This window comes from Hipposideros armiger, unplaced genomic scaffold (assembly GCF_001890085.2).
Source record: "Hipposideros armiger isolate ML-2016 unplaced genomic scaffold, ASM189008v1 scaffold_451, whole genome shotgun sequence".
Taxonomy (NCBI): Eukaryota; Metazoa; Chordata; class Mammalia; order Chiroptera; family Hipposideridae; genus Hipposideros; species Hipposideros armiger.
Genome location: NW_017731801.1, coordinates 1,339,593 through 1,356,583, shown reverse-complemented (window position 1 = coordinate 1,356,583; position 16,991 = coordinate 1,339,593). Strand labels below are relative to the sequence as shown.

The 16,991-nt window shown below is 38.7% G+C and overlaps 1 protein-coding gene across 6 annotated transcripts in view; it reads left to right on the top strand.

Annotated features, from left to right (window-relative positions):
• Positions 1-16,991, top strand: part of PLPPR1 (phospholipid phosphatase related 1) — a 238,141-nt gene that overhangs the window by 120,929 nt on the left and 100,221 nt on the right. For 2 of the 6 annotated variants that reach the window (XM_019665757.1, XM_019665752.1), the window contains exons 1-2: positions 169-326; positions 636-743. In XM_019665757.1, the coding sequence (XP_019521302.1) occupies positions 681-743 (63 nt within the window). In that variant the 5' untranslated portion in view covers positions 169-326; positions 636-680. Of the gene's footprint in view, positions 1-168; positions 450-635; positions 744-16,991 lie in introns of those variants that run through there. The other 4 variants (XM_019665754.1, XM_019665755.1, XM_019665753.1 and 1 more) reach the window with 3 other exon arrangements.

Sequence of the window (16,991 nt, the reverse complement as noted above, 5' to 3'; positions counted from 1 at the left end):
CACACACACACACACACACACACACACACACACACACACACACACACACAAGCACAGGGCTGAAGGAACCCAGGGAGAGATCAGTGACATATTAATCCAAAGTAGTTAATAGCTGTATAGCCATGGGGGCCAGGGCAAAGAGTGGTCACATGAGGAGAAGACAGAGATTAGTGCCTCAGCACTAAATGTCAGCTCCAAAGGGAGGGGCAAGGACAGAAACAAACAAGTCCCTAAATTGTAAACTGGAAGGAGTGGGCACAGAACAAGGAGATGCATGCAGGATGGATGGACAATGGCAAATATTTTCTGACACAAACTGTTTCATGGTGTGAGGGCATTCTGGGGGTTGAGGCACTCACTGTGCAGAACCGGGAAGTTAGAACTCTGTCGACTATAGCTAGGTCACAGAGCCTCCTCATCTGGTCATTTTGACTGAAAGACTGGTCATGGCTAGTATATATTCTTTTCTTTTCCCTGGAATGGTTATTCGTTTAGCTTGACTGTGTTGTAGATCGCTGTTTTGCATTGTTTGTATACAGCCTATTTATCTATAGGGTAGCCGATATTTTTGTGTAACTACCTAAGGGACTGCTATACATACGATCCTTACACCATGCTACCTGTTTCTGTTTCAGCCTGGACAATTTTAGACGGCGCAGCCTTGCTACATGGTGTAAGAAATGGCTGTAGGAAACGACACTCAGCGAAGTTATTCCATCATCCCGTGTTTTATATTTGTTGAGGTATGTGTGTGTGTATGTGTTTTTATTTACCTTTATGGACAAATTGGATTAATAGTGGCAGTTTTTATGCTGAGAACTTGGATTATTTTGTAAAATTATTTAATCTTATAATGGATCATTTAAATTTTGATAGCACAGATATGATAAAGATGAATAAATGATGCAAAGTGTTTCTTGAATAGGAAGCCATAGAACAAGAAGGTTTATAAACTTCATCTATGGGGTACGATATAATTCTGTTTTATTATATTTATTTTATTTTCAGTGGTGACTTCAGTATATTGTCAATTATGAGAGCAGGATTTTAATTAAGCTGGTTTCTAAAAATCAATATCATGTCTCAGGAATTCAATAAACCAGGCGGTTTACAGATGAGGATAGTTGATGGTCTTTTACCTTGGAGCCCAAATAAAGAAAAATAAAGTCTTAGAGTTGACTATCTGCAGTGGGCATTTTTCTCCAGTGCAGTTCTGAGAGCTTGTATAAAGTACAGTTTCTTTTGAATGATTTTGTTGAGCTGCTCCTTGTTTGTACCAGCAAACAGTTTCTCCAGCATCTTTTTGTTTAAACTTCATGCACCTTCCCCATTGTACCTCCCTCTCTCTGACAAGACATGGAAATTTTTAGAAATTTTGAATCATATGATACAAAAACAAAACAAAACAAAAAACCTCCAGGTTATCTCAAACTCAGGTGTTGATTTGCCAGAGATATTATCTCTGCCTTCTCAAGAGATAGGGCATCTAATGGGTTGTTTTTTATCCTAAAGACCAGCTTTAAATACGGCAATGTAAAGAGCTGAAAAGTGAGTGTCTGAGTTTCCTTTCTGGGTAACTGCCTGAGTAGCTCTACATCAAGCGTCAGCTGTAGCACAGTCTTGTGTTGTGGGATCTTTTTAGACGAGTGTGACAGGAACGTGGATGTTGACCCATTTAAATACTCACGTGGAAACAGACACGTGGGTTAACTACTACTTGCATTAGCAGAAGCTACTTTTAGTACGTATGTTGTTTAAATACATCCTATGAATCAAGGCAACAACTATTTTTATCTTCTACCTCTTGAAATAACTGGAGCTGTCTGTATAGTCAGTTGGATAATTTTGAGCATTCTGATTTGGGGCCAAATATACATGTGTTTGGCTGAACCTTGAGTTTCACCTTATAGACATCCCTTGGTAGTTGACATGAACAAACATTACTTGATGATTTACTTTCGGGTGATATGTGTGAACCTGTTCGTATTGCAGAATCAGGTGGAAATAGAAGATTAGGTTGGGACAAAGGTGTTACTATAAGTAGAGCTATATATAGGCTCAAGTTAAGCTACATCTCTGAAAGGTCAACGAGGAACTCATCTGACCATAAACACATATTCTTAATACTCTTCCTTTAATTTGCTATACAAAGCAAAGGGTAACTCCATTCAGACAATAACTATGCATTATGTGTATTGTAGGTTCTAGTTATTATTGTTCATAGTGAAATGGTAATGAAGAAAAAAAGGGTCCCTTCTCCCACCCGTGAGGGAAAGGGTAGAAGGCTATAGCATTGCTTTTTCAATGCTAAAACTCTCTTTTGTTGTAAGTAAAATAAAACTTTAAAGTGAGCTAGGGGAAATTGGAGAATGAGTCCATCTGTCATCATCTTTATCCTACCGGTAGCAATGTTATTTTACATTTTCTGAAAAATCAAACAGGAACCAAACCTCAAAGTATGAGTTTTAATTTATTGCTGGAAGCTAGCTTGCTGAAGATTTTCAGCCCGCTAATGTGTGGATGATGAGTTTGACTCGTAGAGCGGACAACAAGAGACATCAATCAGTCTTTCTGTGCCTTAACCTGATACTAACATAAATGGAAGTCTAAAAAATCTGAGAAAGATCGTTTATTCTTTTTCTTGCTGTATTATCATCCTTGTTTTGCATGGAGATTTAAGATATATCCGTGATTCAGGAACAAGCAGGATAAAGAAGGAAAAGGAAGTAGAATTAAGTATAAATTGAGGGGGGAGGATGTGAATCTCAAAGTGGCTCTCATGATTCTCGTGTATTTCATTCATCAAACACTTATTATCTACATTATTTCAGGCATTCTGATGTAACAGAGATCAGAAAACTTGTAAAACAATAAATTGGTTAACATATGAATTTGATCAATGAAATCAATGAATATCTTTTCACTATTTTTTAATTATGAAAGAATTCAAACAGAAAATAATACATCCCTACACCCACCTCAAGACCAAATGTTAAAATTTTGCCATGTGTTCTTCAAATATTTTTTTCCAAGGAAAATAAAATCTTTTATAAAACTAAAATATTTCAGCTATGAATGAAGTTCTATCGTTCTGGACCCAGAAGTAACTATACATGTGATATTTGAAGCTTTATTCCTCTGTATGATTCTCCTGTATATTTTCATATTTTTCCTACATGTGTATATATTCACAAATAATACTTTAGGGAGATTTAACATACATGATACCATACTGAACATTTCTTTCTTTGTTTTTTTGTTTTTGTTTTTGTTTTTTTTTATTTGCAACCTGACTTTTCATTCAACATTATGTTTCTGACATTTACCCACATTGTAAATCCATTCATTTTAATTGTTACACTTTATCCTATTGTGTGAATATACTACTGAGGGACAGTTTGGTTGATTTGTTTGTTTTTTCCACTCTTAACAACTTTTTTGCAGAAAATATTCTTATTTCTGTCTGCATGTGTGCAAGAGCTTCCCTTGGATTGACACCTAGCAGTGGAATTGCTGGGGGATAGTTACATTTTTCAGTTGTTTGTTGCTGCATTATAGAAACAGTATTGATATTTTTATATAAATTTCCTTGAAGAAACTGTTGCACTCTCCGAGTGTGTATATATTGCTCAGATTTTTTTTCAGACAGTTACATCATTTGCAAGTAGTAACAGATTTATTTCTTCCTTTCTTGTTATGAATTTAATTTGTTCTTCTTGTCTTATTGTTTTGGTTAAGACCTCCAGTGTAATACTGGATAGAAGCAGTAGCAGAAGACATCCTTGCCTTGTTGCTGACTTTACAAGGAGCACTTCAGGTGTTTCAGCATTAAATTCTAAAGAAGCATGAGCTTTCATTTCTTATTTTTTCTATTCTCTGTCTTCTAGATTAGATTATTTAACCTGTTTTAATCCCCTTTATGTTGTAAATTATAGGTTATATTTCTATTCTTTAAACGCTTACTCTTCAATTTTAACCTCAATTTTTTTTTTAAAGATTTTATTGGGGGATTGGGGAAGGGGAACAGTGTTGGGGAATTGGGGAAGGGAACAGCCAAGTTGTTGTCCTTTAATCTTAGTTGTGGAGGGTGCAGCTAGCTCCCTCCAAGTCTTGTCGCCATCCAGCTGCCTGACGGCAGCTCACGGCTACTCAGCTCAAGGTGCCCGTGTTCAATCATAGTTGTGGGTGGCATAGCCCACAATCCAATGCGGGAGTCAAACCAGAAACCTTGTTTCTAAGAGCGCATGCTCTAACCACTGAGTCATCCAGGCGGCAGCTCAGCTCAGGTGCCGAGTTCAGTCTTAGTTGCGGGCAGGTGTAGCCCACCATTGAACAGGCAGTCTTGTTGTTTGGAGCACGTGCTCTCACCAGCTGAGCCATCCTGCCACCTGTTGGCAGCTCAGCTCAGGTGCAGCATCACTGGCCCATGTGGGACTTGAACCAGCAGCCCTGTTGCTCAGAGCTCGCGTTCTTAAGCTAACTCTTAACCAGCTGAGCCACTCGGCCAGCTCTTCACTTAATTTTTTTCAGTCAGGGCTTCTTTGAATTTATCCATATATTTATCAGTTTCTTTACTCACCATTGCTCCTTTTATTATTCTTCCTTCCTTCAGGCTTTAATTTTCTCATGAAATTTATCCTTTAGTAGTTTTTTCAGCAAGGGTCTAGTGAATCGTAAACATTCTTAATATTTATCTGAAGTTGTCTTTATATTACAATTAGCCTGGACTGGTGATTTGACTTTGCACTGAATTCTAGATTGAAGAGTTTATTTTCCACTCTCAGAATTTTTGCAGTGTTGTTCCTGTCCCCCCCCTCCTCCCCCAGACTTTATTGTTGCTGTGAAAACTCATCTCTTTTATTATCGTTCTTAATAGGTAATATACTGTTTCACTTCCTTTGCTTTTAAATTTTCCTTTTTCTTTGATGCCATGCAGTTACAGGATAATATGTCTAAATGTGAATTTATACTGGCTAAGACTTGTTTAGAATCTTGAATATGAAAAGCCATGTTTGCTCCAATTCTATAAAACTCTCAGCCATCACTTCTTCAGATAATCTCTCCTTCATTCTCTCTATTCTCTTTTCCTGCAACATCTATTTGATATGTTGAATCTTCTCATTCTTTTATACTTGGTATCTCTTAACCCATCTTTTTTCTTTTTTTAGTTCTTTATACATTTTTTTAAATTGGCCTGTTTTTTAATAGTGTTTTTATGCTTACAGTCTTTCTTTCATGTTCTTTCAGATTATTCTGTTATCTGAAATTATTGACATTCTAATCCTGAATGTTAGCTGTCTCTAGCTCATGGTGGATTATTTTCTCATTTATTTTTATAATTTATTTTTAGCAGAGCTTGCTTCTTCTGTACGATTCATGTGAGCCTCGGGTTTTAAGAGTATGTTTGGGGGATTGTGCATGCATGCTTCTTTTGGATTTAGGCTTCCGTATCCATAACCCAAACTTGCACATTCCCAAAAGATAATTAGTCCCAAATTCACTTTCCTTGTAGTCTTCCTATATTAGTGGTGGATTTATACAGAACACTGTTTCTCATAAGGGAAAAGCAAGCTTTCAAGAATTCTGCCTTTTACACTGGAGTCTCAGTTCCAACTCAAGTCCTCATGTCCTATCCCCATGGACATTAAAGCCCAAATCCCGTCACTGCTACTGACATGTGCCCCTTTTTTTACTCCCATCTAGGTATCATCAGTTTATTCAATTACTACTCTTATTTTCAGTACCCTTTTTTATTCAGCTTGCCTATCAATTAAATAAAAAGAAAGAATGAAAGAAGGTTAACCATGTTTGTAGATGTAGTGGAATGTTTTCATGCCATCTTTGTTCTGTGGATGCATTCATTCATTCATTCATTCATTCATTCATTCAACACACACTTATTCACTACCTGTTTTTTCTCCCAAAGCATTATGTGCTTTGCCTCTCTTGCAAACTTTACATACTAAGCAGGCTTCTGTAACTTGGATCTCACCAAGTTTTTCGTAGAGTCAGGCTTGCTGGGCCATGGATGGAATGTGAGTGGACAATGGAGGGTAGGAATGAGAGATGCATAGTGCCTGCAGTGGAGCGCTGACGTGCTTTTTTCTTGGTGATTTTAACTATATGAGCACAGTTTTGACTGGGGATGTTTTATTTTTGACAGTTGATGAGGAAAATAGATGCCAACTATCCTCCTGAATTCAAAGTTGACAAAGTAGGAGCCTGGTTGGAACCAACCCAGGAGGCTGAAACAGTGGCAGAGAAGTTGACAGAGACACATGTAGTATAAAAGGTCTCTCAGCGATAGCAAGTCAGGAGAGCATGGCTCGAGGTAATCCTTGAATGTCACAAACCAAAATGAGAAGTGGAAATGACACTGATGAGAGCAAAGTGTATAGATTTAAGAGACTACTTATAGAGATGATAATGGGCTGAAAGGGAGGAGATTAACAGTTGAGGACAGCAGAATGGATTGAGAAATATAATACATAATGGGCAACGCAGGTGGTTCCAGAAACACAGCCCTTGAATGTTAGGTAGTATTCAGAAAAACGTCTCTTTTGTCCATCTCTCTGTGTCAGTTAACCATTAAGTGTACTTTGCCATGCTGACCAGAGCCTCTGAAACAGAAAGCCCTTGGCAACAGAATGGTGATTTTTAAGGACCAGAATATGAACTTTTCTATCACTAAGGAAAAGGAGATCCAGAATCACTAAAATTCCAGGTTGTTCCACAACAATATTTCAGACCAATGGCTTGCAGCTCTTCACAGATATGGTTCTATTGGAGCAAGTGAAAAATAGCAAATACTCAGGTAGACAAAAGCTAGAGAAATCAGAAGGTGTAGGGAAAGGCGTAGAAAATTAATGGTTTTTAAATGAACATGAGGATGTCTACTTTCTCATTTCTGCTCTTTGAACTCAATAATATTAATTGTGGGTGAGGATAAAGGAACTTACAATAATATAGCTCATAAATAAAAATAGTGATCTAAATAATCAAGTATTCTCGCTGTTTTTCATTCATAGCCCCCCTTTCTCTTTCCTTCCCTCCTTCTCTCTTTCTCTCACAATGTTTTTGATCCCCACTCCCTCTCTCCCTGCTTTCCTCCTTTCTCCTTTTCTCTCTGTTATTTAAGCAACCCCTCTCATACTCGAGGACCTACAAAAGGAGCATTTCCCTGGGGGAAAACACACTCAATTTGGTGATCAAAGTATCATTTTTCCCCTAAAAATAAGAATATGAGCTATTTGAGGTTTCTGATACCCCCACAATCAATACCAAATATATTTTTCCAAAATGCTTAGGACTCAGATATCCTTTTGATAAATCTTCTCAGATACCAATAGATTCATCTCAAGATGATTTCACTGCATTCTCTGTAAATTCATGAATAACTCAGTCAAGTCTCTTTCAAATATATTTGTGCTAACAGCAAAACTCTAAATGGAGTTTAGCTTCCTTGGCAGATGATATTAAGTGCCAGGAGTTTGGACATAATGAATGCAATTGTTGCTTGATATGTACAGATGTGACAGTTTTATCATTTTGAAGGTTGCTTGTACCTGCAAATTTTATTGCCTGTTTTTGACAACTCATTTTTCTCAGATTGAACCTACCGGGTGATTATTATAAATCCTAGCCTGAAGACAAATAATCTCATGAAGTTCTGCAAGAACTTGATGATTCAGAGTGTTTTTCTCTGGGGCCAGAAGCTAAGGAATTTCACAGTATCATTTTTGGAAACTGGGTGCCGTTTCAGTGCTTCTCCCGTTTTGTTTGCCTCAGATTTTAAAAAACAGAAGTCTTTGGCTTGATTTCTGACCTGAACTCGCAGTGCTTAGGTTTAGCAGCTCAGAACACCTTGTTCCTGAGACTTAGATTGTTAGTGCCTTAGATTTTTATATTTGTCACACTGATAACTTCTTCTCATTTAATTTTTTTCTTTTTAATTCAGCTGGTTCTGGCCAAGGAAAAATGATCAAAATCTTAGCCTCATATATCATTAGAGTGAGAAAATAACTTGATGTCAAAAGTACTGGGTTTCAGTCTGCCAGTTATTGCTGCTGTAATCCTGAGTAACTTCTTTGGACCTCAGTTGTTTCATCTGTGAAATGGAAATAAAAACAACTTCCTCATGGGTACTTTTAAGAAATAAGTGAGGTAATGTACCTGAAAGTGGTTGGCAAGTAATAAAAGCGTAGTAAGTGTTAACTTAAAATAACAGTCCCTACCCAATATAAAACAGATAACAACAAAAACAACAAATCAAACACACACACACACACACACACACACACACAAACAACCATGACACTTAGAGAGTGATATTGGCAGTTTAGTCCCCAGATATACAACATTGTTGGGCTTAGGGAGACAGTGTTTTTAGAATATACTGTATTTTGAGGTGCTATTGTATCAGATTTCAAACAAAGCAATGAAAAATTTGTGGATCTTCTAAATTGCAATAATAAATGCAAATTGTAAAGTACTTTTCCATTTTTTTTGTTCATTATTTGTCATTTTCACTAGTGTTTACAATACTGGAGCAAAAGGACAATATCAATATTTACATATTTATTTCTCATGGTATCAAAATACCAGTGTTGATTTTTTAATGAAATGTGGTTGCCATTACCCTTTATCCTTATCCTCAGATGCTCTTCCAACTGAATGAGAGAGTTCCTCTGTTCTTCAGCATTGAGTCTCTCCAAGTTGATTGTTTTAGGATCAAGGTCCCACTTAAAATAAATGATTAGGAGGGAAAGAGAAATTAGGACTAAGAAAATGGATCTGATGCTGGAGAACAAAGGGTCAGAAAAGGAGAAAATAATGGCTGTGGGGGAAATCGAGTAGTTGAATTCCATGGGAAGTTCTTGGAATTGGGCCTGGGAACCTTCCAGCCCCCACTTTTTGGAATCCCCCTACCACACCCTCTTCCTGTTTTCTAAAAATGGTAATGACCATAACTATACAATGTAATGCAAGGATTTTGAATAAAGCAGGGCTGAGGTCACAAAGAGAGCACCTTTGCCCCTGTCAACATTTTAATGAAATATAATACATAACACTCTGCACACATCTCAGGATGTAAATTTTTCAGATTTCAGATTTTTTTAAATCGTAAAATAATGGTGTTATACCATTAAATGCACCATATTTGACATTTGTATGGTATTCTATTATATAACTGGAGGACTGAAAGACATCAATAGGATAATATTGATTCTGCACAAAGGGAATTTGTCTTCGCTTTTTAAATTTCAGATGAAGAAACTGAGGTACAGAGAGGTTATACTTACTTACTCAAGGCCATGAAGCCAATATGTCTTAAAGTTGGGATTTTAATTAAACACATGCTCAAATCTTATGTTCCTTCCACTGTATTATGTAGGCATAATGGTTGGTCTCATAGACACATTGAAGAAGTAAACTATCTCTAGCGGAAAACTAACATACAGTAAGGCTTTTTTGATATGTTCAGAGGCCAGAACTAAATATACAGAAATGCTGACATGTGGATTTTGCTTTCACAATCTGCTGTCGTTTAAGAGTCTAGAAAATATTATGTTTAAATCCAGGGAAATCTCAACTATCTGGAACTTTTTGAAAAATAGGACATTTTTTTTTTATGGAGGTTTAAGCTAGCTGGTAATAATCAGAAAACCCCTTTGACTTCAGTAATTGTTGTTAAATTACTTTCTTTAAAAACGTAATTTGAATGGTCTCAAGCATACTCTATATAATAGGAAATAATGTAATCATCGAGTACTTACAACCTAGCTACATAAGATCTTAAAATGTCAATATTGTTTGGTTCAGATTTAAAATATATAGTAATAAGGGGAGCCTGAGTGGCTCAGTTGGTTAAGAGCTCGCTCAAGAGTGAGAGCCCTGAGCAGCAGGGTCGTCAGTTCGATTCCCGGCCCGAGCTGAGCTGCCGCTGAGCTGCCAACATGTGGCAGGATGGCTCAGCTAAAAATAAATAAATAAATAAAATATATAATAATAAAACATAGCTGATAGAGTTGAAGCTCCCATGTACTCTTCCTAAAGGTTCCCATTTTCCTCTTGGCCTCTCCAGATGTAACCTCTAAGCTGAATTGGGTGCATATAGTCTTCTAAGATTTGAACAGTTCTCTAATACGTGTTAGTTCATTTTGTGCCTTAGTAAGTTCAACATGTTGAGCGATTATATTGCTTTTTGAAATGGGGTTGTGCTTCCATGCTACTAAAGCTATAGATACCTAAGAGATTGGACCAAATACTTGTATTGACCAATACTATATTCTGGTAAATTGGTATTTTAAAATAATGCCACTGAAAACTGACTGTAACAGTCAGTATGGGATAGGCTTTGCCACAATCACAGACAGTGTCTAAATCTCAATGGCTTAAGACAACACAAGCTGATTTCTTATACGGCAGGTCCTGTGTACATTGGTGGGAGGGCTCTGCCCATCACAATCACTCAGAGACCCATCCTGTCAGAGGCTCCATCTGAACACGTTTTCATTCAAAAAGTAGAACATTATTCATCCATAAAAATGATATTATAGACAAATATTTAATCCCATGAAAAAATATTCAAATTAGATAGTTAAGGGGATGGGAAAGAAAGAAAGGGTTCAAAACAGTATATTATCTCAGTTTCCCCAGGCTTCACCCAACTGCAAATATAGTTGGCAGTGTCATTATCAGTAAGAACCAAAATCTCACTGTCTATTGCTCACGTCTGCCCATAGGGGTTCTAGCAGCCCTGCAGTTGTCCTCAGTTAAGCCTGGGATTGTCATGCATGATCATGAAGTAGTCCCTTGGATCTTGGTACCCAGAGAATTGTCTTCGTCTTCTCCAGCCACGCACATCCATTTCCTCAAGCAAAGAAGCCACAGACAGATGCCTCACCCTTGCCAGGGCTCGCATTGCTAACGTGGGGATTGCTAACACCAAGCTCCTGGTACTTTCTCTACATGGAGGATAGGAAGAGTCCCTCTCCCAAACTCCATGCCTCCCTTCCCTGTCTGAGCATCCCTGGGGTGCTGCTGTGTCTTATGCTTCTGTCTACATCCCTTCTGTTCACAGAACTCAGGCATGAATCTGTGTCTCTTTTACCTAAGGCACATATACTGTCTCTTTTACCCTCATTTTTCCTTCCACTTTCTCCATGCAGATTAATTCATGTTAAATGTTCTCTGTGCACCATCAGCCTCACTAACTTCTCAGACATGTCAGGTGTGTTAGGGTCAGGGCAGTAGATATTGCAGCCTCCAAGCCAGATAACCTCTCCATTGAAATGGAGATGTGATGCCTTTTTGGAAAAAGTGTATGTGCTTATATAACCATATGCCTAGAAAGAAAAGGCATGCACAAAAATTAGTGTTCACCTCTGGGTGTTGGGATTAAACGTGTATTTTTTTGCATGGAACTTGATTACTTTTTCCATCAGAAAACATTTAAATAACTGCTTTTTAAGACTGCTCTAAGTTATTGAATTGTGCAGTGTGAAATACAGAATTCTTTATACAAAGGTAGAAACTGGTTACTTCTGCTGTAACTTATATTCCCCCAAAAAATCTAAAGTCTCACTTTATTTCTCAGAGAGTAGAATTAATTAAAACAATAGTAAGGGTTCCTCTTTCTAATAATTGATTATTTATACAGCACATGCTTTGTGGTCGTCACCAACACCAAGTCCTTGGGGGGCATTTCTACAAATAATTATAATCATGCTTTAATGGTCAGTCTTGTTTAGGGAAATATATTTGGATGCTCTGAATTTCTTTTCTCTGGCTATAAGTTGACATATTTAATTATTCATTATAAAATAATGATTTTATTTTCAATTCTAGAACTGTCTTTCTACACATTTGTGGAACTGTCTTTTTTTTACTCAACTGGCCGCGCTGGCCAGAGTCCCCACCCATGGTGCTGGGTCTCCTGGGTGCCTGTTAGATCAGTGGAGTCAAGAATCTATGCCCCTCCCCACCCCACCCATACAGTTACCACCACCAGAAACATCCCTCCCCACAGGCAATGATAAAAGCATAGACTCTTGGTGCTAAACAGGGCCTTAGGTTACCTATGCAAATGCCTTCTCTTTCAGATACCTGAGATTCAGAGAGGTTAAGTGGCTTTTCTAAGATCACACAGCTGGTTATTAACTCTTAAACCTGTAACTCTTAACCCTGTAATAATCAATAGCAAATTAAAAGCTATTCATAGCCACATAGCTTCAAAAGCAGAACAATAAAAGTTATTTCAAAATGCAGCAAAACCAGTTACATAATGTACAAGATGGTATATCTTCATATGCTTCACATGTATATGAGGGGAAGCCTGCAAGAGTTAGGATAGCCCAAGGCTTACAAAGAGCCTATTAATAGCTCTGACTCACCGAAGGGGTCAGGGGAGCATCCCAGGGGAAGTTGCGTTTAGACCAAAACCTGAAGACTAGTGAGATGCTCCTCAAGTGAAGGAGAGGCTCCTGGGAGGAGTACTCCAGGAGGAGGGGACAGCTTGGCACGGGTCTCAGGAGTTTCTCTCTACTTCAGAAGGTACTAAGAATGTGAATTGTTGTGAATGTGAATTCACAAGGCTGGAGCTTAGAGGATAAGATAGGGGATAGTGACAGGAGACTGGTGAGGCACACAGAGGCCAAGATCATGAAGAATCTTGCAGGCTATGTTAAGCAACTTATCCTAAGGGCTTTGGGAAACCAGGACACGCCTGGATGTTTTAAGTTTGTACCTTACCTGGTGATAAGAAATGGCAGAGAGATGGTGATGAGAACGTGGAGCCAAGGAGAGGAGACATGAGCTCAGATTTTCATTATTTATTACAGATACCATCGCTCCCCAGACTGTAGACTATCCTTCTTAGAGAGGAACAAGTGTCAGATTCTAGGGCCCCCTTGGCCCACTCTCCCTAATACACAGTAGACAAGAAGAATATAAAAGGAACTCTACATTATTGAAAAACTGAGCATAGCAAATTGCTTTTAGAACTACTGTGTCATCGTTTATCATAGCTATGGAAACTTAGAAAAGGACAATCTCAAAAGTTGGTCTAACTTGGATGCTTCACAAAGCTGCACTGGTTTATATGTTGGTTCCTTGTAACAGAGCGTTGAGGATAGTTTTTGTCCTGAGATTCCTGACCTGTATATATAGGTACAGTGATTTCATTTTCTATCCCAATATCAACTCTTCTCTCCTATTTTCCCCGTAAGTTCGCTCTTACCCATCACACCACGTGTTGGAAAAGTATGGCCAGCATACAGGTATCTGATCATTTTGCTCCTGACTCATGATCAGTTGGCTGTACCTATATTTAAAATGGTTTTCTGGAATTATACCTGCAAAGTACTAACCCATCCACACACTCTCATTATATTCTCTTTATGAACAATAGCTTACATTTGAAAAAAATGAGACCTAGAAAAGTAAGGTCCATCTATGGCCAAGTTAAGATTTTTCTCTGAGATGCTGGTTAGCCCACAAGGGAATGAGTTCATGGTCTTTGGCTTCACTAGCACAGTAATTTCACATTGTGACCTGGGGGCTTGCTTTGGAATGATTGGGGGGCTTGTTAAAATTTCAGTTCTTGAGCCCAACCAGTGATCTTAATCAGTATGGTGGGGAGGAAGGCTGGAGATATGCATTTTTTTTGTAAGCTTTTCAGGTCATTCTTATGTTCAACAAAGTTAGAAAACTAACTCAATAAAGCAGCTCATTGTGGAAAGGTCTACCAGTAGACCTCGTGAGCAGATGCTGGCAGCCCCCTCCCAATTTCCCCTTGATGCATCCCAAAGGGACTTGCAAACAGCCCTAAACAAACATACTGGTTTCTTTGCCCTTTGCCTGAGCCTGAGACCATTCTCTGTCTGTAGAAACATGTTAGGCCTAACACACTGAGTAGGCCATGATTGCTGGGGAGTTATCCCCAGTTACCCTCAGCTAATGAAAAAGAGGTGATGGTGCATAAATAGTTCAGCTTTCTCACTCCTCCACGAAACCATTTCAAAGGGAGTTTGACATAGTTGCTGAGAGGTCCCCAGCAAAGTAGACTGCCAGTTGCCTGTAATGATAACCTAGTCATTATTGTGCCTTTACTGACTTTCCTCCCTTTCCCACTCGCTCACCTGCTTCCTGGAATCACTTCACAAACTACTTTCTCCCACATCACCTTGTCTCAAGGTCCACTCTAGGGGGAACCCAAACTAGGCCGAGAATATATTGGGTTGTCAGAAAAGTCATGACGCATTTTTGCAATGAAAAACAGAGAAAAAATACATCATGACTTTGCCAATATATATATAGTAGAACAACATTATCCCAACTTAAATAGGGGATAAGATTGGAAGGATGGAGGGCTAAAAACTTTTTAAAAAGAGATTTGATGAAGGAAATTTTATTAAATCTGCCTAATTAAAATTGAGTTAATTTAGGTAATTTGATTTTGTATGTTGTCTGCTCTCATTTCTGTGTGAGTCTTTGTCTGTGAAATCTGATATGTTTGGCATCCTTCCCAAAGTCTCCTAAGCACTTAATAGTAAACCCTACAGCTTTTTTTGACACAGTCTCCAGGTTCTCTGGAGGTAGATATTAATTTTGTGTATACATGGAATTTAGATAACTTGGGAATTTATTTTCTTTTGATAGCAGACAAAAGAATGCTTAGCCAAAAATAGAAAGCATTTTAAAGACTCATTTTCTCTAGAACTATGTTATTTGACCAAATCAGAACTTCAACTCCATGTTACTAAAATATAAGTTCTCTCGGCTGACATTTGTTCAAATTCATCTTTGGCATCTCCTACGACAAAAACCCTTTGAAGCTGAAATACTGGTGTACTTTCTTTTCAGCTCTGAAGGAAGACAGTGTGGTATTTGGGGGAAAGTTTGGATTTGAGGGTCTGACCAAAGAGCTGTATGACCTTCAGCAAGCTACTGAGCACCTCCAAGTTTCAGTTTCTCGTCTGTAAAAGGGGAGTAATAATACCTGCTTTACTAGGTTGTTTTGAGGAATAAATAGAGTTTTCGAGGTCCCAGCAAGTGGCAGGTAGATGCTCTCTAATCATTAGCTCAGAAGACAAACCAACTAGAACCATCATACCATGAAAAAGCCAGCATTTTGTCAGCTCAAGGATACCCTCAAGGTTTCTTGCGTTATAGGTTTATTCAACTTGCTCTGTTCTGTGTTTTTTATTCAGTAACCTGTCTTGGGCTAAAGGAGAGTTATTCATAAGATTCTGGGTAGCCAATGTCTGCAAATCGCAGACGTTTGGCTGACTTTGGCATGGCCTCTAGCTCAAGCGAAAACTCAGATTGCTGACTTGTCAACCTAATGACACACGAAATTGCACTGTTTGCTTCACACAGAAACTAGACTCTTTTGACAGAGCTGAATGAAAAGATAGTTTTTGACACTCTTCAAACACAAGATGCAAAATAGCCAATTAAACTTGTTCGACCAGCTTGGAGGTTTACGTGCCAACCTTGCCACTCAAGAACAAGCCTGGGCTGTATGAAATGTTTCCATTTGGATTGATCATTCAAGCTTGCATTGTATAAGCAGTGACAAATTCTCTGACATGGACTTCAGGTGAAATCAGGATCTTGGTTGTTCATTTGATGTATGTAATGTTACTACTTGGCCTATTTGACACCTTCCTGCTATAGAGAATTTCATGCTGACTTCTTAATGGCAAACTTCTCTTTTCATTGTGGAACTCCTTCATAAGCAAGCATGTTTTAGTGCACATATCCCTAGTCTCCTCCTAAAGTACTTTGTTTTCTCTTGTCTTTCCTATGTGGTTAGATATGTAGAAGTCTTACGCCCTGGCCTCTGCCTTTTGAAGACTGGGACAGTATCTTTTTCATCTCTCTATCTCTTGATACCTATTATTAAAAAAGTGATTTGTACAGAGTCTATGCTTGTCTTGGGTTGGATTCCTCCAGAAACAGACCCTGAAACAAAGCTTTGAGTGGAAGTAATTGATCTGGATGGTAATCCCAGAAAGTACCAATGGAGAGCAGGGGAATGGAAAAGGAATGAGGCACGTACAGGGGTACTGAAGAGCAGTCCCATGTGGAGAACTGGGGCTCAGGGCACACTGCAGACTTCTGGGAGGCTGCCTGGAATATGCCTCCGAGTTATCCCAACTCGGGTGAGGAAGCTGGAGAATTTATCCTGGTGGCTGCATTGCTGTTTGAAGTTTACTCCAGCAGGCCCTGATTCCTGGGCACTGTGGCCAGCCCCGTGTGCCAGCACACTCCTGCAACTGAGAAAGCCCTCAGGCAGAGAGGAGCTTTGTAAAGAAACAGCAATCCCAAGGACTGTGGGCAGGGCCTTGGCCGCCTCTGCTGTACTGCTCAGTAAACTCATACTGCACAAAATTGAGTGGAATTTGCCAAGAGCTGTAAGAATTGCCCATGATCCTAAGACCTGAAATCATTGATTTTTACTCACCTCCTGCAGATACGTATTTTCAACAGTATCGACTTTGTCAGGACTGAATGACTTGGGGCAGCGGTGTCCCTGAAAGCAGCAGCGGGAGTGTTTTTCTTCTAACTCCATCACACTTTGGGTATATCTTCCATACCTAGGCTGCGTTACAGAGCAATAAAAGTACTTTTTGTGGTTTTTTTAACCAAGTTATGTGGGATCTCAGTAGAGACTTTGGGAAGGGGGGGAGACTTCATGGTCCTTCAGAAACAGTAGTGGGCCAGCAATTAGGGAATATAGGTTTTCATCTTCCTTCTTTTGTGACCTTACAACCACGTAGCCTCACAAAAATCACTTTCCACCTTCTAGGTCTCGTCCTACTAATCTGTAAAATGTACAGATTGAATACTGAGGTTTCTTCCAGCTTCAAGCGTGATTATCCTATAAAATAAAGCAATGGAACTTATATCTGTTATGTGGATCCAGTAGAGACTGGGAGAAAAAAATACAGGCTTACACATTTGTGCAAATACACATATCTATT